At 35.9% G+C, this 21,286-nt stretch overlaps 4 protein-coding genes and 1 long non-coding RNA gene across 8 annotated transcripts; all 5 read right to left on the bottom strand.

Moving 5' to 3' along the window:
• Window positions 1–2,058: 2,058 nt before the first annotated feature.
• On the bottom strand, window positions 2,059–4,161 carry LOC101898764 (protein slowmo). Of its 2 annotated transcripts, none has more exons than XM_005177777.3 (2): window positions 4,040–4,161; window positions 2,059–3,688 (listed from the first exon to the last, which is right to left on the bottom strand). In XM_005177777.3, exon 2 carries the CDS (start codon window positions 3,569–3,571, stop codon window positions 2,924–2,926), a length of 648 nt encoding a protein of 215 aa, XP_005177834.1. In that variant the 5' UTR covers window positions 3,572–3,688; window positions 4,040–4,161; the 3' UTR covers window positions 2,059–2,923. The 2 variants fall into 2 exon arrangements, with proteins under 2 accessions (XP_005177834.1, XP_005177833.1); XM_005177776.3 differs by lacking the exon at window positions 4,040–4,161 and adding an exon at window positions 3,805–4,033.
• A 1,579-nt stretch (window positions 4,162–5,740) lies between these two features.
• LOC101898590 (ras-related protein rab7) lies at window positions 5,741–7,397 on the bottom strand. The gene has a single exon (XM_005177775.4). It carries the CDS (start codon window positions 7,027–7,029, stop codon window positions 6,403–6,405), a length of 627 nt encoding a protein of 208 aa, XP_005177832.1. The 5' UTR covers window positions 7,030–7,397; the 3' UTR covers window positions 5,741–6,402.
• A 1,499-nt stretch (window positions 7,398–8,896) lies between these two features.
• Window positions 8,897–9,931, bottom strand: LOC101898417 (uncharacterized). Its single transcript, XM_020034762.2, has one exon. The coding sequence runs from the start codon at window positions 9,544–9,546 to the stop codon at window positions 9,031–9,033; it is 516 nt and encodes a 171-aa protein (XP_019890321.2). The 5' UTR covers window positions 9,547–9,931; the 3' UTR covers window positions 8,897–9,030.
• Window positions 9,932–16,097: 6,166 nt separating this feature from the next.
• On the bottom strand, window positions 16,098–17,996 carry LOC131803672 (uncharacterized). Of its 3 annotated transcripts, none has more exons than XR_009342716.1 (3): window positions 17,280–17,996; window positions 16,711–17,216; window positions 16,098–16,340 (listed from the first exon to the last, which is right to left on the bottom strand). It is a non-coding gene; the product is annotated as an uncharacterized LOC131803672 (long non-coding RNA). The 3 variants fall into 3 exon arrangements; XR_009342715.1 differs by having other exon boundaries at window positions 16,716–17,216; XR_009342717.1 differs by having other exon boundaries at window positions 16,963–17,216; window positions 17,280–17,986.
• A 1,151-nt stretch (window positions 17,997–19,147) lies between these two features.
• Window positions 19,148–21,131, bottom strand: LOC105261462 (uncharacterized). The gene is made up of 3 exons (XM_011291868.3): window positions 20,972–21,131; window positions 20,197–20,376; window positions 19,148–20,138 (listed from the first exon to the last, which is right to left on the bottom strand). Exons 1-3 carry the CDS (start codon window positions 21,027–21,029, stop codon window positions 19,924–19,926), a joined length of 453 nt encoding a protein of 150 aa, XP_011290170.2. The 5' UTR covers window positions 21,030–21,131; the 3' UTR covers window positions 19,148–19,923.
• Between the last annotated feature and the right edge of the window lie 155 nt (window positions 21,132–21,286).

Below are 21,286 nucleotides of genomic sequence, written 5' to 3'. Positions count from 1 at the left end.
ACACAATTATCATTTTAGACCCAACAAAGTGCATATATTCTTGATACATTCTATGTCAATTAATCAATGTCTGTCCGTCTGTGGAAACCACTCCAGCTTCCGATCGAAATGAAGTAGGTTGATAAAATTTTACTCAAATATGTTTAAGATCTTCAAGATTTGTATACCCTCAGCCATATGGCTTGAGAGGGTATACAGGGTGAAATAAAAACCTCATCAAAAAAATGTCGGAAATAGCATCAAATTTTAGATTAAGTTTAGATTTGTTCGAATTGGTCATCTTTGGCACGAATTATGGCCTTCAAACGCCCAATGGAACAGTCACACGCTGCCCAAATTTTGCTCTGCGGTATTTTGGCTCATTCTCGGCGAAGCGCTTGCTTGAGGTGATCGACATTTTGTTATTTTTTAGTGCCAACCTTGCTTTCCAAAATACTCCAGTCACAATAGCCCAACGGAATGGTATTCGGAGATTTTGGTGGCAATTGTGCGCTGGAAATGAAGCTAGGAACCTCATTCTGTAACCATTCTTGGGTGGCGCGTGCTGAGTCCTGTTGGAATGTCCAAGGTCTGCGGCCAAAATGTTTGCGTGCCCAAGGTTTTAATACGTCCTCCAGAATATTTTCGAGATAATATTCGGCATTTATTCTGATGCCATGGTCGATTAATACAAGCGCAGAGTGACAATCGGTTGTTATGGCGGCCCACATTATCACCATGGCCGGCGACCGGAGTTCTGGTGGCCAACCGAAGGTGCACATTTCAGCTGACCTCTTTGGCAAGTAAACACGATCATTTTGTTTGTTTACAAACTGCTGCACAACGAATGTTTTCTCATGGGAAAATACCAAATTCGGCCGTTCACCACTTTCGGCCAAGCGAAGCAACTTTTTAGCCCTTTTGAGTCTATTTTCTTTCAGTTGCTTTGTAAGTTTTTGCACCTTTTGGAATTCAATGGCTTTACCCCGAGCTCATTTTTCAATATTTGCCGAATGGAATATTGCGATATGTTCAGCTCACGAGTCATTTTTCGGCCACTGCGATGCGGGATTCGATCAAGTCGCTTCTTCACTTTTCGAACCATTTCTGCTGATGTTGCTGGTTTCTTCCGTCCACTTCCTTGCCGTCGGGCTACGCTACCAGTATCGCGGTAACAAGCGATGGTACGAGACACAAATCTCACCCTGTACACTTCCTTCTATAAATATATTCTTCTTCTGGCTTCTATATCTCTCCTATCCCAAATTGTTTATTTCTCCCCAGGAGGAAAACAGTGGACCAGAGGTCTCCGAGTGGAACAGTTGCCGAATCCTTAAACAAAACCAACGCCGGCTTCATAAATTCAAGGACCCAATCAGCAAAGACACGAAGTGGTTGAGGGTCGGGCGCTTGTTAAGTGAACTTTTAAAGCGAAGTCTTGACCCATGTTCTGATGCAAAGTACGGTATAATTAAATTTGTATTTATTTAAAGTTCCTATTTTTAATTTTAAATTTAAAAAAATTGAATTTTAAAAAAATTTAAATACATTTAAAATAAATTTAGAAAAATTATTCTTTAAATAACAATTTAATTTTATAGAGATTTGTTCTAAAAAAAAATGCTTTTAAATAGTTCTAAAAATATCGTGAATCCGTGAATGAAAAACTATAGGTCTTCTACAAATAGAAATGCTTCAATGATCCTCAAAAACATACCACTGCGAATATCCTTATTTTGCCCAAAGGAACCAATTTGCTTCGTTCTACATACCCAATATATATATTGTCATAGAATACCTATAGGAAGTTTAATACAACAATACATCTCATTAGATACCAAAAGGCACTATATAAAGGAAGAAATAAATTACGATTTTAAATTATTTCCCCTTTTTTTCTTATAAAAATGCGATGGTTGGTTTGCCACATGTCCAAGTCATACAACAATACATACATATGCTTTTTAACAGTTGTATATAGGCGACATGATAAACTTATTGAGATACGCATCAATCTGTTTGCCAAATTTTACACATCACCCTCACGTGCAGATTATCAAGAAGAAAAAAAGGATGAAATTGTTTTTTTTTTTACGGAAAACTATATTTCTTTTATTTTTAGTTTTCAGAAATCGGTGTTATGTATTATGGTATTTATCGCACAATTTTGAATTTTGTTTCGTTTTTTCATTTCATCATCATACTGTAGTATATGTGTAGGTATATAAACAATTCATCTTCATATATGTAGGTAATAACTTAGCATTAAAATTGGTAAATATACTTTTTATTCATTATGATTACTGATAAAATACAAAACACCTCCATGTTGAGAGTTGGGCATGAGACAATTGGCTGCGGCATCATAGCTAGCATATAGCTAGCCATTGGCATTTTTTTTCAAATTTAGGGAAATGGCGACTCTATTTTAGACTAACAATAAATAGTATTCTAGGAAGATGTTTCTTTTTTTAAGTTTTCTGAAGAAAAAGCCTTGAGTGGAAAGTTTCTTTTTTTTACTGTATTTCGAAAATGTCATCATTAAAAACATAAACATAGTGTTCGCAAAGAAGAAAAACTACCAGTTTAATACATTGTTGTAAACATTACAAAATAAAGAATGAGAAAAAAGGAAAACAAACATCGAAACAGAGGCCACACAGCAACGGTTTTTTGTTAATGTTTTTGCGAAATGTTCTGTTTGTTAGAAGGAGGGTTTCCAATTTGACTACATTTCGCAAAAAGTTGTACTATCTTTTTCATTTATTCCACTTAACTTACATCATGGACACTTCCTTAACTTTTCTCACAATGTAATCTAATCCTAATCAGTGCAGTACGTGTAAACAATCGGTAATACTCCTGCTGCTGCCTGCCGTTGCCTTAGACAGCAATTGGGTTTTTGAAATGGGCACTGCTTTTTTCTTCGCTCTGCTTGTGATTTTTAAATGTGCATGTGCTTGGCGGCCTGCGCGCTAATTTCATCCATACTCTTACGTGCACTTTCGGTCATATCGTCCAGGGAGCGCCGTGTGGTCATTATCAAATCATCTGTGCTCTTGGCTGCTGTCTCGGCGATACCTTTTACCTCGGCATTTATTCTACCTATAACCCATTCCAAGCCGAGGCGACCTTTGCCCGCGTTCATGCTAATGTTTGAAGTTACCATATCCTCCATGTAGTGTGAAAGGGGAACGCCATGTACCGTTACTGAAGCCTCTTGTCTTAGCAATGTTTTTGTGGGATCTTTGGGATGTGGTTCGTAGTAAATGATTTCGTCCACCGATATGTGTCGGCAGAATGTCAAATTTACAGTCTTCAAAATCATTTGTCGTTTCGAGGGATCCACCACTGAACGTTCGCTGGCAAAGCACGATTTGGCTGTGCCAATTATTTTATGTGTCCATTTGGGAAGATACCATTTGGATTGCACCAGACGATGTGTGTGCAAGACACCATCGACAACTTTGCGTTCAACAACATCGGTGCCAATGATGGACGGTGTCATGGGGTTGGGATATTTACGCCACGCTGCTTGAGCCACCGTCTCCCATGGGTGGTTGAATGTGTGTTCTGACGTCCAAATTTTCATTATGCAAGATCTGTGTGCGTGTGTATGTATGTCTTCTAGATCTCGTGTTTCGCAGAACTCCCCAAGTGTATTACACCAAAACCCCGTTCGTCACTCTGCTGTCCAAAGATCAGCCTCCTGTTGCGAAGAGAGATAAGACACACAATTATAGCAACAACAAAAAATTTTGTTTATCGCAAAAAAATATTGGAAAATTTTATTGATAAAAAAAAGAATTTGGTGTACGTAACAACCTTCAACTTGGACTATAATTACGACAAGAAAGACTGGCAAATCGCAATAACCACCCCTGAGCAAATTTATCACAGTTGTAAAAATTAGTAGTAAAAACTTTCTAACAAATATTTCCCAATTATTCTTTTGTTTGGAAAATAAATTTATCACAGTTCATTGATTTTTAAAAGCGTAATTTTTATAATTTTTTTATCTTGTTACTGCATTCGATTAAATTTGACCCGTTAATAGCACCTTCTAATAAATCACTGATTTTTTAGATGCATTTTATAACAAAAAGAAACATGTGAAATTCGACGACAACTACAATTGACAACTATGACGAACGAATAACAACGGTTACCAAGTAGTCGCATGTGGGAGTACTCCAAAGGCCTTCCTAACGGCATTATCTAAATGTCAACGGTTGACGTTTTTCACCACAAAAGCTATCACACATGTATTTATAATAATGTTGCCGAAATGCGTGGAGCGTAAGAAATTTCAAAATTTGAAAATTTTCAATATTGAGAGGTAATAGAAAAATGTATATTTACGTATTTGTAACCATATGTTTACAATTCTTGTCAATGTTATACTTTTGGCAACATCCCATTGTCAAAATGTATATTCGTAACTTCTTCGTTTATACAAAATCAGACATGAGAATTAGTCTTCAATAAAGATTAATATGAAAAGGTAAATTACAGAAAATCCAGAGCATGATTATTTGAAATGAGGTTACCTTGATTATACCATGGGGAGAACTTTATTCCACCTGATGTTATTGTACCATGGTATTACCAAGATCCAAGTAATAGAGTAAAAAAGTAAAAATAAAGTAAAAAGTAATAACATGCAAGAATCCACAATTTGACAGCTGATTTCGTCCGTGCTATCCATGGTAGAAGAATACAGGTAGGTGCATCAACGCTTGGGAACATTGATATGTCAAAAAATTTTTAAATGTTCTTTCAAATATAAGTAGTTTTTTACACGTTTTCTTATACGACGTCATTCGGAGGTTATTATAATTCGCGTTTTCAATTATTTTTACAAATTTTAATAAATTTTCATTCAGCGTTTTTAATTCCAAAATTAATTTGACAAGTCATTGTCTCAGCAGCTGTGTCGATACGTCTACCTATATTCTTATACCATGGTGCTGTCGAAATGCATGCAACCGTGAACTAAAAGCAAACATAATGTTTTGAAGCAAAAAGATTTTTTATCACAGTGATAGTTTTTATTGTTTAATAAGCATTGTCTAACACTACTGAATCAAACTCTCAATAGGGTTACAAAGAAAACAAGGCATATAAAAGTAAAATTACATATATGCTTGGGAGGTTTATATTTCTGCCATTTATGGTGGTAAAGTGATTTGACATTATATTGATTAAAATATTCGACAAAGAAGTCAGAATGAGTCAATTATCACTATAAAAGTCATGTATTAAGCACTCTTCTATTAACTTTATTATGTATACCTGCTGTGTCATTAATATGGACTAGTTAATGCATTCTCTCTTTCAAATACACGTCACATGTGATGTAGGCCATGGCACATATTGCTTGCCCTTTGGAATTGAATCTAAAAGGTTTTGACGAAAAAAAATCTCAACTCAAACAATGCACAAAGGCTTTGAACGACTTTATCAAACAATAAAGACAACAATCCAGTTAAAAATTTCTTGAAATTGTGCATGCAAATAATAAATGAGTCACACAACTCTCATGTCTATTCCATTCATTGATAACAAACAACTAATGAACGTTCAAAGCAAAATACACAAGTTCATATCGCACACACACACAACGGAATGTGATATTTCAATGAGCACATTCACGAAGATGTACAAACAACAATGCTGTCTTTTTTTGAAAAATGCAACAACAAAGGCTGTCTGTCACAGAGAAAATCTAATTGTAAAATATGTCAAAAAAAGAGAGAGATTTATTTATCTTTATTGTTCTTTTATTTGAATATTAATTACAGTTATTTTTATTTTATTATAATATACTTAAGAAAATTGTTTAAAATACAAAAAGCACGAAAAGCTACTAAGGCCTACGGCTTCCATTCGGTTTTGTTGTGAATTGATTTTTTTATTTTCGTTATTTTCTATTCGTGTAGAACATTATTTGTTTATTAAAGAATTTGATTTAATTTGTGTAATTACTAGTTATTTTTTATTCTTCTATATACTCGAATATATTATCATATATAAACATATAGCGACATGTTTACTTCTTGTTCTTTTAGAATTCCTTAAATTATGTTTAAAATTATAAAAAAAAATAATTCCTCATATTCACCAAAAGAAAAAAATAAGAAACATAGAAGAAAACATTTTTTTAATTACAAACAATTTGTGGGAGATACTGTTGACACTTTCAATGCGCTGACAGGGATAATAGGGGCGGTAGATCAACACAAAAGGCATAATAGAGGGAGTTGGGGGTGGGGGGGGCTTGTACAAGAATCAAAACAAATAAAGAAAAACCATTGCAATACGTTCAGAATAATAATAACGACATGCATACTCGTTTGTGAAGGCAGCCAGGCAGCAGCCGTCATAACTTTGAATGAGAACGATTGATTAAAAGCTTAAGAATTAGCATTGACAGTTATCAGCATTTCCGGGACGATTGTTTCGATCGGCATTCAAACGAATTTGATCGGGGAATTCATTATAGAGTTCTACTTCAGCCTCCTGAGCCAAGGCGTTCTTGGCAATTGTTTGGAATGCCAGTTCCACATTGATGCCTTCCTTGGCCGATGTTTCAAAATATGGAATATCATTTTTAGACTGACACCATTGTTGAGCCCTTCTTGTTGACACCTGACGATTGTCCATGTCCACTTTATTGCCCAGGACCACAAATGGAAAATGCTCAGGATCCCGGGGACTGGCTTGTATTAAGAATTCATCACGCCACGAGTCAAGGTTCTTGAACGAATTGGGTGATGTGACGTCATATACCAAAACACAACAATCAGCTCCGCGATAAAAAGCAACGCCCAGTGATTGGAAGCGTTCCTGACCGGCAGTATCCCAAATTTGCATTGTGACCACACGATCATCGACCACCACCTCTTTTGTACAGAAGTCAGCACCAATCGTTGCTTTGTATTGATTCGAGAATCGTTTGCTCACATACTGGTTCATCAATGACGTTTTTCCAACACTGCTATCGCCCAAAATGATAACTTTCAACAGCGACTTCTTGCGTGTAGCCATCTTTTTTGTTGGTTAATTAAACGAAAACAAATATTTTTCTTCTTTTTTTCTATATGATGTACGTGTATATAAAACGTAATTATTTTTTCTGGGATGAGAATTAATATTTTTCTGCCACACACACAAACTGCGCAGTTATTCAATATTTTTCGAGGTGGATAAACTTTAATCTTTTATCAGTATATTCAAATTCGCGTTATGTTTTTTGGCATTAAAAGTATAATGTCAGCAATAATTTCATGTAATACTATAATTTAATTCGTTCCGATGAAAAACCACTTTTTCTCGACAAGGAAAATACAAGTTTTATGTTTTTATGTGTAGTAATTGTGTGAATTTTTTTTCTTTGTTTGTGGTAGCAGACTTTGGAGTCGTTAAATGAATTCGACGCCGGTCATTTAGGATTCTACGGCGCCGGATAGGGTAAAACGCCGTCAGTCAGAAGAGTAAACAACGTTTATGGGTTGTTTTACACGTCGGGGTAATATGATGCGTGTAAATGAGACTAAATCATAAAATAGTTATCATCTTAAATTGTTTTTATTACACATAAATATTATATTGAAAAAAAGAGAGAAGAAATACATAAGTACACCGTATGGTTTCGATTACTTGGACTGGTGATGAGCGTGTTGAAATCTCCCACCGACTCAATTGACGATAAAAATATGCGTTATTCTGCTTTGCAATATGAAGTTTCATATATTTTAATTTATTGAACGTTATTAATTTTTTATTTAATTTTTTCAAACATTAATTTAACGACAAATCTTTGTAAAACGCGTAATTTAGGTGTATGTAAAAATCAACTTAAATGCTTCAAAAATTAGTTTGTAAACATACTTGAACATATAGCACTTGGCATGGTAGAAGAATACAGGTAGAGGCATCAACGATTGGGAATATGTGAAAATTTTTAAAATGTTTTTCTTTTTTTCAAAAATAAGTAGTTTTTTTTAATTTTTTTCTTATACAAAGCCAATATGAGGTGATTATGATATGCATTTTCAAAAGATTTTACAAATTTCAGTAATTTTTTATTGAACATTTTCATTTTTAAAATAGGTTTGACAGTTCATTGTTCCAACAGCTGTGTCGATGCGACTACCCGTATTTTTCTACCATTGCACTTGGGTATCGGCGGAAAAATGTATAAAACGCCCTTGTGAAAACACGTGCGACTTTGGATTATCCCTCACGGAAAACAGTGATGCACTGCCTAGTAGAAAAATACAGGAAGTCAAAACGACACAGCTGTTAGGACAATGAACTGTCACACCGATTTTAAAATTGAAATTATTGAAAATTTTAAAAATTGTTGAAAAATGCATATCATTACAATGGAAAACCATGGTTAAACATTATTTTTGTAACCGCTCTGTACGAAAACTTATAATAAATCTGATTGAATCTGGCTTATGCAATAAATTCATACTTTTTTATGAGAAAAATTGAGTAATTAGTAAATGTTGGCAAATGTAGCCCCCATAATATTGAATTTAAAAACACACTTTGTTAAGGAAAATCTATGCATCCTCAACTGTAAGTTGTAGGCAAAACTATTTACTCATTTATTTACAAATAGACTACAATATACCTAAAATATTTACTTGGAGAGCTGGTATTACTACGAGATTTAAGACTGCATATATACAATTTTTTTCTATACTTAATAACAGCTTAAGACAAACTTAAGACTTCTAGTTGTGGATAGATGCCACAATTAGTATCCTCTCCAAGTGGATTTTAAGTACGCCTACATTCAACTAACTCTCATATCCAGGAGATTTCATTCGAAGTATACGCCATGAAATTCAGTTTTTAAGTTTAAGTGTAGTTTTAAGCACTAAATTTAAATTAGACTTAATGTGTTGTTTGTATAAATATTTAATCTAGCTATTATATAATTAACTTATGGTATAAACATGTCAGGATAACGGAATTATTTGTAAATCTATTACTTAAAATATCTTATATATTAAACGTCGTTTCAGATTTCGCCTATGTTCCTTTAAACGCCTCAAGATATCTTTCGAAACATGTCGGGTTAAATTGCATCAGATTTTTCTCAATAAATCTACGAAAATTCCGCAAACTCTGCTGCTCTGAAATAAGTTTCTGATGTTCCAAATCAAGCAAATTAGAAATTGCTTGTTGTTGGTTGGATTTAGTTTCACCTGGATTCTCACCGGATAAAGATGGTTTGTTCCGCAAGACTTGTTCCTTTACCTTGCCAATCTCAACATCGGTCAATTTTGCTAATAGTTCGGGTAATTTTATTTTTGTGGCCTCAATTGTATTAACTGCCGCTGTTGGTGGATTGTTATTATTACGTTTGGAAGTGTTGGCATCCAAACCTAGTATCGTAGCCAAATGTGGCTCTTTGAGAGCACCATCGTTGCTACGATCTGTAGCAGCAAGGCTTCGAAAGTTATTTATATCTTCTGGTACGCCATAAATATCGTAAAATGTGTAGCCAAGCATTTCCAAGGCGATTTCCGTCACCAAATATGACATTATTGGCTTTTATTTATTTTTTTCTTAAATTTCCAAATTGTTTACAAGCGAGGAATTCTTTAGGGATGTGCAAATCGATTGTGGTCTGTAATTTGACAATTGATTAGTTTTTTTAGGGGTTCCTAAGCCGACTTTTGCATGACAAGATTCGATAACTTTGCTGTGGTACCAATTATACCAAGTTCTCATGGTACATGATTCGAAATAAATTATAACAATTATAAATCGCTTTTATAAATTGCATAGAAAAAATTTATAGAGATTTAAAATATTCCAGAAAAACTAAAATATGAATGAAATGTTGAACAGCCTATTTACATTCAAACGAAAGCACATCTTGTTATTTCTCTCATCTGACGTACGATTCTTGTCCCAGAGTTGTTATGTGTGCATTTGCTCGGCATACGATTGGCGGGTTGAGATCCCTAGCCCTGGGAGTCTCTGTGACAGTCGGATGGCCTAATCGTATGCCGAGCATATGCACACATAACAGAGATGGCGCCCAATATTCTAAAATAAAGCTTTATTGTACCTGATACCACTGTCAAAAATGGCGACTCAAACATGGCCGTGTTAAACTGTGATATTAGGTTAGTAACTCTGTGCAGTAACATCGACGCACACAGCCATAGAATGCTAGTAGATTTTAAATAGACAAAAGAAAATGTTTTTGACAAATAATATTCTGTGATATTAGTATGCATCCGAACTTTAGAGAGATGGGTTACGAAGTGCGATATTACTATATCAAATATATTATGGGAACGTTTTCTCCACTGTTCTAAGTAGGGTGTAATCAATAGCTTGTAATTCCGAGCTGGAATAAAACAATTTGTATTGAGAATCCTACTGTTAAAATTTGTTTTTGTGAAATAACCCAAATAAATTATAGACAGGAATAAGTACATCGAGTAGCAGCAATAGCGATTTTGATCTGAGAGATGCAAAAATCTTAGTATTGCATATAAAAACCCTGAGCTTTCATTTATGAAATGTAATAGATATGTCAGGGGTCCGAAGTTAACAAAGCACTATAATTTATTAGAAGAATAAGAATGTCTAAGGGAAGAGTCATACACCTCATAAAGGGCACTAAAATTATTAAAAAAAAATAATAATAATAATAAAAAAATAAATAAATAAAAAAAAACCACACACACACTGCTTCTGAAAATTACACTTCCCCCGTAGATCTATGTTGTAATTGTCAAATTTGAAAATTTGTATGTGTAATTGTAATCGAATGTATTTATAAAAAGTATTTGTTTTGCCGATGTTTCATATTTGAAAAAAAGGTTAACTGAATTTAAAACTTACTTACAAGAAAAGGTTTCTTCCGAGATTCAATTGATAACAAATGAGAAGATAAATTTTGGGTATAGGTCATGATCTACAATACCCGCAATAGTAAAAGAAATAAGAGAGACAGACCCGAAAATTTTGACCTAAACCGATCGACTTATTTTCCAGAGCAGAGCAAGCAAAGACGAATAGGGTCGGACGAAATGGCGAATGAGGATAGGAATATGAGTGCTTTGCAATTTATCGATCTAGCAGACACGATAATGCGAAGAGATCAGAACACCAATCATGTGCCAACAGTGAGTGATAATTTGAATAATAATGGTCCAACTACTTCCGACTTACATGGACTAGTACAAGATGAAGCAGCGTCTGTCCAGAAGTCATTGGAAGATAAAGTTAAAAAAATGGTCGAAACAGAAATATCTGATGTGAAGAAAATGATAGATTCTTTATCAAAAGGCATGAGAGAACTATCCGACACTGTGCGTAAACAATTAATTGTACCCCCAACGGCTACGGTAGCCTCTAATTCTATTACAAATAGTAATGCTAATCCGACGTCAAACAATAATAATGACGCAGTAAATAGGAATATGCCACCAATTATCCAATTTCCGAGTGCTAGTCAAACTCCATTATCAGATCAATTTACTGGCCCGATAACGAATACGTTTAGAGTGGAACCACTAGGAATACGAGTTGATAAACTTGGTTTAAATTTCAGTGGTGACCCGAAAGGCTTAAGAGTTATGGATTTTATTAAGCGGTTAGAGATCATGCAGGCTCAATATAATATTCCATGGTCTGAAGTGTTGAGGGATTTCGCCTTTCTGGTTTCTGGTCAAGCCAGAGAATGGTATTGGCTGCATAGACAAAGTAATGTTTACACCGATTGGGTGGGTCTTAAAGAAGCGCTGATAAGCCAGTATCAAACCCCACAATCCAAATTCGACATACTCAGGGATTTGTTAGAAAGGAAACAAAGGCCAAATGAAAGCATCAATAGTTATTTTCACGAGATGGGAATTTTGCGATCTAGATTACTTCAACCTATTTACGAGTACGAAATGATTAAGATCCTAAGGGGAAATATACGTGAAGATATAAAACGACATGTATATCAGATGACCATTTCGTCGGTTGAACAGCTACGAATAGAATGTATTGAAGCCGAGAGAAATTTCCCTAGGCGCGAAAATAGAGCTGTAACGTTCCCCCAGCGACCTATCCGCCAAGTAAATGAAATATATGATGAAATTTATGAAAAGCCTGTAGAAGTACCGGAGGAGAATATTGGTGAAGAGCTGTCAGCTATCCGGATACAAAGCCAAATTAGAGTCCCAATGATCTGCTGGAACTGTCGAGAAAAGGGGCATGTTTTTATGGACTGTCCAGTAGAAGTCCGGAAATTGTTCTGCTATAGGTGTGGGAAGCCGGACACAGTAACCCCAAAGTGTCCTGTCTGTCAACAGGGAAACTCCCGAAGGGGTGTGGAAGTAACAGGGGAAACACACCCGTCAGAGAACCCTGTGAATCGGAAGAATTAGCACCCAAAAACGTCCGAATTTTAATAAAAAACAACGATAATATATTTAGAGATAAGAGTAGTGTAGAATCGAAAAATTTTTCTGCAGGTCAGAGGCATTACATTCCATTAGAAGATCGCCAAAGAAATTATGCTAAGGTCAAGGAGAGAATTTTTAACTCAGAGTTTACTGTAATCCCGAAAAAAATTATTGAATTGAGACAAAAATCCAAGAAGTGGCGTGAGCAGCGAAGATATTTGATAGAAACTATTTCGAGAGTGACTGGTATTGCCTCAGATCCCAGAGTTTTCTCGGAAATCAGTATGCAAGGAAAAATCATGAATGGGCTCCTAGACACCGGCGCTTCGGTTACTATGTTAGGGAAAAATTGCCGAGAGATAATAGAAGAACTTGGCATTCCAATTATACCAATGTCCAGCAGGGTAACCACCGCCGGAGGTACACAGTATAATGTTTTAGGGAAAATTAAAGCCATCATAAAATACCAAGAGCAGGAAAAATTTATGACACTGTATCTATGTCCTCAATTGGAACAAGAACTATATCTTGGAATAGACTTCTGGCGAACATTCGAATTAGCCCCTGATGTGATAGGAGCTGCTGAAATTAATATAGAAAAAGTTTTCAGGGATATGACTGCTACGGGTCCCGACTACAAACTCAACCCTCACGAGTTAACAAATGATCAAGAGAATCGATTAAAATGCATAGTAAAAAAATTCAAGACCTTTGAAGAAAATGGGCTAGGTTGTACTAGTTTAGAAAAGCATTCGATTAAGCTCGTGGAAGGTGCGGAACCGGTTAAAGACCGCCACTATCCAATGTCTCCAGCGGTTCAAGCTATCACGTACCAAGAAGTCGATAATATGTTAGCACTTAATGTTATTGAGGAAAGTGAAAGCCCTTGGAGCAATCGTACAACTATCGTACGAAAGCCCGGAAAAAATCGTTTCTGTCTGGATGCTCGAAAGTTAAATAAGCTCACGGTCAAGGACGCATATCCCCTGCAAAACATTGAAGGAATACTAAGTCGCATTGATGAAACTCATTACATTAGCAGCGTGGATCTTAAATATGCGTTCTGGCAAATCGAATTAGACGAAGAAAGCAAGCCGTACACCGCTTTTACGGTCCCAGGCCGTCCATTGTATCAATTCCGTGTGATGCCGTTTGGATTGTGTAATGCTGCACAAAGGTTATGTCGACTGATGGACAAAGTCATTCCCCAACGACTCAAGGAGAATGTCTTTGTGTACCTGGACGACCTGTTGATTATTTCAAGTGATTTCGACGAGCATCTTCGTCTATTGAATGAAGTAGCCGATTGCCTTGACCGAGCGAATTTAACAATCGGGTTAACCAAGTCAAAATTTTGTTTTCGTCAGTTGAGATATTTGGGATTTATTATTGGAGAAGGCATGTTGCGTACTGACCCCGAAAAAGTAGAAGCAATTCGAAAAATTAGAATTCCCAAAAGTGCTAGGGAAGTGAGAAGTTTTCTGGGTACAGCAGGATGGTACCGAAGATTTATTAAAGACTTCGCGTCACTTTCAGCTCCCCTTACTGATACCCTGAAGAAATCGCCCAAATTCGTAATTACGGACAAGGCAAAGGAGGCATTTGAAAACTTAAAGAGGGCCTTAACTTCCGCACCGGTGTTACGCCACGCAGATTTTTCCAAACCCTTTTTTATTCAATGTGATGCTTCGGAATATGGCATCGGCGCTGTTCTATTTCAGCTGAATGCCGAAGGACATGAGCATCCGATCGCTTTCTATTCGAAAAAGCTCAATAAGTGTCAGAGAAATTATAGCGTGACAGAGAAGGAATGCTTGGCGGCGGTGATGGCTATCAAAACTTTCCGTCCTTACGTGGAGCTAATGGAATTCACCGTGATAACAGATCACGCTAGTTTACAATGGCTGATGAGTCTAAAGGACCTCAGTGGTCGTTTAGCTCGCTGGTCATTGCAACTTCAGGGATTTAACTTCAAAATCGAGCACCGAAAAGGAAAGGAAAATGTTGTCGCCGATATGCTATCCCGCCTACCCAATGCCGACGAAATAGACATGAATCGGGTTTTTGAATTCGAGACCACCGAGTTTGAAAGTGATTCGTACAAACAGCTTAGAGAAATTATTGCAAATAAAAAGGAGAATCTCCCCGATCTAAAGATTGTCGACAATATGGTATTTAAAAGAGATCACAAGTCCTATAACCCAGAAACACAAGAGTTTCAGTGGAAATTGTGGGTCCCAGAGTCTTTGACCCATTCTTTAATAGAGCAAGCCCATGATAGAACGACGTCAGCTCACGGAGGCATATCAAAAACCATTTTTCGTTTAAGAGAAAAATATTACTGGCCTCTAATGGTATCCCAGGTTAGGCAATATGTGTCTAAATGTACTGTTTGCAAAGAGACAAAGCCTACCAATGAAAATACTCAGCCTCAGATCGGAAATGAAGTCGTGACAAATCTTCCCTTCCAGAAACTCTACGTTGACTTCCTCGGGAAATACCCCCGGTCTAAAAGTGGCAACGCCTTTATATTTATAGTGGTGGACCACTTTAGCAAATTTACATTTCTTAAGGCAATGAAAGAGGCAACAGCTTCCAATGTGGTAAAATTTATGGTTGAGGATATATTTCGTAAGTTTGGCGTACCCGAGACGATACATTCCGACAATGGGGCACAGTTCGTATCTAAAACTTTCAAAGACATGATTGAAACATATGGAATCAATCATATCCAAACAGCTCCATATGCTCCGCAGTCTAATGCATCTGAGAGAGTCAATCAATCAGTATTGGCGGCGATTAGGGCATATCTAGAAAATGACCACAGAGATTGGGACCTGTATCTAACAGACATAGAGTGCGCCTTAAGAACATCGATTCATACTGCAACTGGTGTAACGCCATTTTTCGCGCTGTTTGGTCATAGTATGTATACCCATGGTTCAGATTATAAATTAGCTCGGAAGCTCCACTCATTGGCGGACCATGAAATTATACATTTAGATCGTAACGACAAGATGGAACTAATCCGAAATAAAATTAGACAGAATATGCATCAGGCTTATCAACAAAGCGCAAAAAGGTATAACGCAAGGGCTCGTACGATTATTTTCTCTCCGGGTCAAGAGGTATATAAAAGAAACTATGTTCTTAGCGATTTTGGGAAAAATTTTAATGCTAAGTTTGCCCGGAAATTTACGAAGTGTCGTATAGTAAAGCCCATAGGAAATAATATGTATTCTCTCGAAGATCTAAATGGAAAGGCGATTGGAATCTGTCATGCAAAAGATCTTAAAAGATAAGTGGAAAAGAAAGTCTTTTCAATCCCCTTTCCCAATTCAATTTTTATAAAAAGAATTCTAAAATAACTCTCAAAAACTATTTCACATTTGTTACCAATTCTATATCACATTTATCATGGTTATGGTTTAATTCAAAATCGAATGAATCAAAACAAAACATAGAAAATGTGTCTGAGGAAACTAAATACGATAGTAAAATCACCTTCGTACTGAATTCATTCGTATTAAGGTTCAAAAATATCAGCTGATCTGTTCCCCTAATTGGGTAATTCAAGTTAATCAGACTCTAGTTTCGCGTTTATCACAGCTGTCTAATTTCTTTTACAAAATATTCTACGCGACATATAAATTTAAAAAAAATGTACTTAAACACCCCCGGTGGCGATAAAAATAGCACAATCTGGTTTATTCCGGCATAAATTAATGAAAGATTCCCATACATAAAAAGCGAACATACATAAAACTACATTCTACCAGACAATCACGTAGACACCACGATTATGGTATTTGTTTACCTATCAATCACATCAGCATATACCGCATACAAAATCCGTTCTTCGGCAACCACGACGACAAGACAGGCATAGGCACAAATATTTCCGCATGCAAAATGTTTCACCACCTATTAAGGAATGAAAGTTATTAAATGTTCAAAACAAACAAAAAAGTACCGCAATACATTGCTAGGGCTATGCCCGCTTTCTGTCAAAATACTTCAAAATTGTATGCGACAAAATGTTTTGATAATTGTTATTTTTTGAATGCGTTATTGAACGCACGGATTTTTTTTCAAAAAATGTGATCAAAACTGTTTAATCCTTCAATTCCAGGACAAAACAGGGTAATATTTTGAACGCCGGCCACGCAGTGTTCGTTTTTCCAAACATTGACCTTGAAAATATTTTTTTTTATTTTCAAAACAAATAATACACAATAATGACAGAAGTCGGGCACACTTGGAAAAAAAAATTGTAATCAGCTTTTAGCTCTACCTTACCTTTTTATTGTACCATGATTTCAATAATTTGATCAAATTATTTGTGTATCAAAGTACGTATAGATTCCAACTTTGAAGATTATATCCATAACCAAGAAGAATGTGTGAAATTTTGATGGAATCGGAGAATTTTTCATTGAGAGCTGGTGGGTATTACCAGTGTAGATCCGCCGGAGAGGACAAATATATTCCAACTCCACACAAGATCTTAGGTTGATAGAATTATTGGGTTGTTCCGGATGTTTACCTTTTTGTAGTGAAGGTCCCAAAGGAGTGGGCCGATAAATCCCATCCGTTCCTCTGAGCTTGTCTTAGTAGAAATACTGAATGCGGGATTTTATAAATGAATGAATGCGTATTTTAAAATTTATGAGCGTTTTTGATCTTCCCAAATGTTGACCTGCTATAGGGGAACTCGATCGATGTTTGGTAGTGACACGATATTTTCAGGGTGTCGGATCGAGAATTATCAGGCGAACCAGCAAGACATGTTTCACAGATCTGATGGACAGATTAGAAAAATAAATTAATTTATGTGGCTCTATTTCGATGGGGGATACTTACCAGCATGAGGGGGAGGGCTTAGACCAGCCTGCTGTTCGGAGCTTATGCCCGGCATGAGACCTTCAGGGAGTGGGAAGTCCCCACGTAAATGAGTTATGCGGCCCTGCACATCACCTCCGTCCTCGATTTTCTGGCCGAAGTTGAAGTTTTGTTGCAGGCCGTTCACATGCGGCGCAATAAGGCAACAAATATATGGGGCCGTGTTTTTTGGCAAAACCTGTCCACAACCACCGCAGAAATTATCCCAATTCTGTTGGTAGTGCATCCCATAATTGGTCCTCAAATGGATCTGCTCAGTTTTCCTGGGTTTTTAGTGAGGATGGTGAGGATGCTTCGAGATTTCAATTTGCTTGTAATTTCTGCGGGGTGTGTAGTCTGGGTGGCGATGGGATCAAAATGCCGGAAATGGTTTGTTAGGGTTCGCTACGTACGAAATTAGGCTCGAACAGGGTTGAGTTAAAGAGTATTATAAAGGTAGTGAATGACAGGGTGACTCAGGCTAAGAAGTGACTAGGCAGCCCTCTGATTGCCGAGTAGGTGGGAACCTACTACTACTCCGGGGTGAGCTGAAATGAGAATTCACAATAGAATAAAAAAATGGCTATTGACAGTTGAAAAGAAAAAGGAATGAAAATTGAAAATGGCTCAGGAAAATGGTGTTTCGTGGAAAATGAGCGTCTGGCGGGATTCACTGAGAAGAGGGGTATAAAAGGCTGCGAGCATAAGAAAAGCCAAAGTTAAGAATAAGACGTTACCGGTGAAACTTAGCTAGAGAGCAGTGCAGAAGTGGAAAAATTTAATTTGTGTGTTGCAATTTTTTTTATTGTGTAAGTAGTTTGTAACAGTGGTTTGTTGAGTAATGTGTTGTTATATGTGATGTGTGTTGCTCCAACAGGAATATTCCGGTGGTGTATCAAGCTTTTTTGGAAGCACTGAAAATTGTCCGGTTTTGGTCAGCACAACGGCGGGAAATTGCCTTTTCTTTTTGGTAACGCAAGGTAGTGGCAAGTTGTCCACAGGAAAAAAAAAGCCAAAAAAAGTTACATTGAGGGTGTGGAGATTTGAATTGTAAACTGGCCAGCTGCAACTTTGAGCTTTTTGCTGTGCCTGTTATTGATCCCGCCCAGAACGCCGGCATTGTAAAAGGACCAGTCAACAAGTCCAGCTTCATTTGAGGGTTTGCCTGGCGTTCAAAATCTGTTTCCTCCGGAAAGAAGCGTAAACTGGAAGAAGAGATAAGAAGAATTAATCAATAACGTTATAAATCACTGCTCAGGTAAAAGGTGTCTTACCGTTGTGTTGTCCTATATATATTTATATATATGTGACGTCCATAAAATTTGCTGTCTCCTTTTTTGGAACTAAAAGAAAAGAAAAAAAAAAGAGTTAATAATCATAAATTTCGAGAAAAAAAAAATATAATATTCAGTATAAAGATTTAGTAATAAGATAGGTTATAGTTCTTAGGATTTAAGTAATAATCAGTTTGTAAGGGAAAAATACCGCGTTTATTTTCAAAGGCTAGGAGGTGTTACAGTAAAATTATCTTGAGTCCTTGTGATTCGATCTGATAGTTTAGGCCGTGGAATTTTAGCGGCAATTAGGCCGGTTAAGAGAGCTCTTTTAGGTGGCTAGTAATTTCGTATAGACGCGGAATATTGCGCGGGAAAAGCAAGGCAAAGGATAATATATTGGTTTCTACCGAGTAATTAAAGCCATAGATTTAAGAAAGCCCGGTATTATTCTTAATTTGTTTTTTTTTATACCATACAGTTTGTCAATTTTAATGTAAGAAAAAAAATAGTAGAGAAAAAAATTAAGAAAATATTTAAAGCTAACTTATTTTTTTTTAATAAAATTAAAAAGGATTCTTTTGTAAACAGTAGATACTAATATGTGTTGCTAAGTTTGTATAGCTTGGGGGGAAGGTGGTATGAAGTAAGTGTGTGATTCGAAGCGTGTGGCTCAAGGGGATTCAGAGAAACGCAAGAAATGGAAATACTGGATCCAGGTAGGGTGGGCGAGTGTGGGATCGATCCACCGAGATCCCTGTATGATGACTCCTATTTTGTATATCGTAGAGTAGAGCAATTGTAGTAAAGTCCCCTTTCAATGTTAGTGTGTTGGATTCGATTGGCGGGTTGAGATCCCTAGCCCTGGGAGTCTCTGTGACAGTCGGATGGCCTAATCGTATGCCGAGCATATGCACACATAACAGAGTTGGAATTTCCACAAAAAACGATTTCAAATTTCAATTCCATAATAAAATAATAGATTCTTGTAAATGCCGATATTGTTAATCATCCAATCCCCTAAATGATTTTCTAAAAATAACAGAAAAAGTTTACTCACCTAACCGCAAGAGTACACATATAGCAATTACTTCAAGTTAGATAGCGATTACAATACAGTATAGCAACATATATTGGGGTGTTCTAAGTAAAAAACGTATTTATTGTAGATATTAGCAATGTAGTTGAGAAATTAAATATAAAATTGGGTTAAAACAATTTTGGTCTTATTCAATAATTGCCAACAAAATTGTGTGACAATATTATGCATCTGATAATTATTATAAAAATTAACTCAGTAATATACAAAATACTAAAACTATCCCATAAACCAAATTAGGATTGGCAAATTATTAAAGAAATTGACACAATAATGTACAAAATACTAAAAAGATCCCATAAACGAAACTACGATTGGCAAACATTGAGTTACTGCCATTACACAAGTTACCGGAACATATGTAACATTTTTGAATGGCATAATTGTATTGAAGGCCCGTGCATTTATAGTCGTTGATAAGTTTCGTAGGGCCCTTATAACACATGCGTGACAATACTGTATCTTTACCTGTAATATAACAAACAGTTTTTAGAATAACCACACACCATATAATTCTTTATATTACCATCGAAATATAGCCTTTTTAGGCATCCTTTGGTTCCTTCTTCGCATGTTTGTATTAAATCCGTGCTATTGGGATAGACATCGTTGCATCCCACATCTGATATATTGTAACAGCTATAGCATGATATTAGGTCGGCTTTCTTGGGACCGAATATGCCACTTGCAAGAATATCTGCTATTTCTAAATAAACAAATTAAATAAGAGACAGATAGGCTTGAATTAGAACTATATTTACTACCACATACACACTTGTCCGATTTTTTTTATTTAGAATATTTCAGAGAATAAATATCTAATTAACTATATACTGCTCTGTTCTAGAACCCGCCATGTTTTTCAATCGGTCTGTTCCAGAACTACAAGAATGTTATGCCATGTTTACGTTAGAACTTTTTGTAGGGTTAACCTACTTTGAGAGGATTTATTTGAAGTAAAAATAATGGATATGACAATTTAAATCCAAACCCAGTGGGTTAACCCTCATATATATAAACGTACTATTAAAGTTTTTACTACAATAAATCCCACCATCTTCATGATATCACAAAACGACAAAACTAGTAGATTCTTACAGGATCTGTAACAGAGCATTTATAAAATCTGAAAATGACCTTAGAATAAAACAAACACTGCTCATATTTATTCAAATTAATATAATTCACACTTAAATATTCGTATTATTGCGTGTCATACAGAGTGTCTATATCACGATGTCACTTATATTTTCAGTTTTACGCTTAAATATATTTTAAGATTTAAAAACATGCAATTTTACCGGCTCGATTAAGCTCCACAGATAAAAGAACGACCAAAATTAATAGTGAATATCTCATGGTTAGCGCAAACTTTTATAGAAGCACACTTATATTGTAAGAATATGTTCAATACTGAAATCTTAACGCAATTTATAAAACATTTCATGTAATTTTTAGTTTGTTATCACTGATTTATAAACGTATATCTAAATATAACAACTTGTTGATTCATGTAACCGCAAGTTTGTCATTTAAATCTTCGTTTTTTTTTTTGTTTCATTCAGAGGCGTTGTTGTATCATTTAAACGGCGTCATAAACATTTATCGATTTTTTT

This window comes from Musca domestica, unplaced genomic scaffold, assembly GCF_030504385.1.
Source record: "Musca domestica strain aabys unplaced genomic scaffold, Musca_domestica.polishedcontigs.V.1.1 32, whole genome shotgun sequence".
Lineage (NCBI taxonomy): Eukaryota > Metazoa > Arthropoda > Insecta > Diptera > Muscidae > Musca > Musca domestica.
Note: the sequence above shows the minus strand (reverse complement) of the source record. Positions and strands in the feature narration are given on the sequence as shown.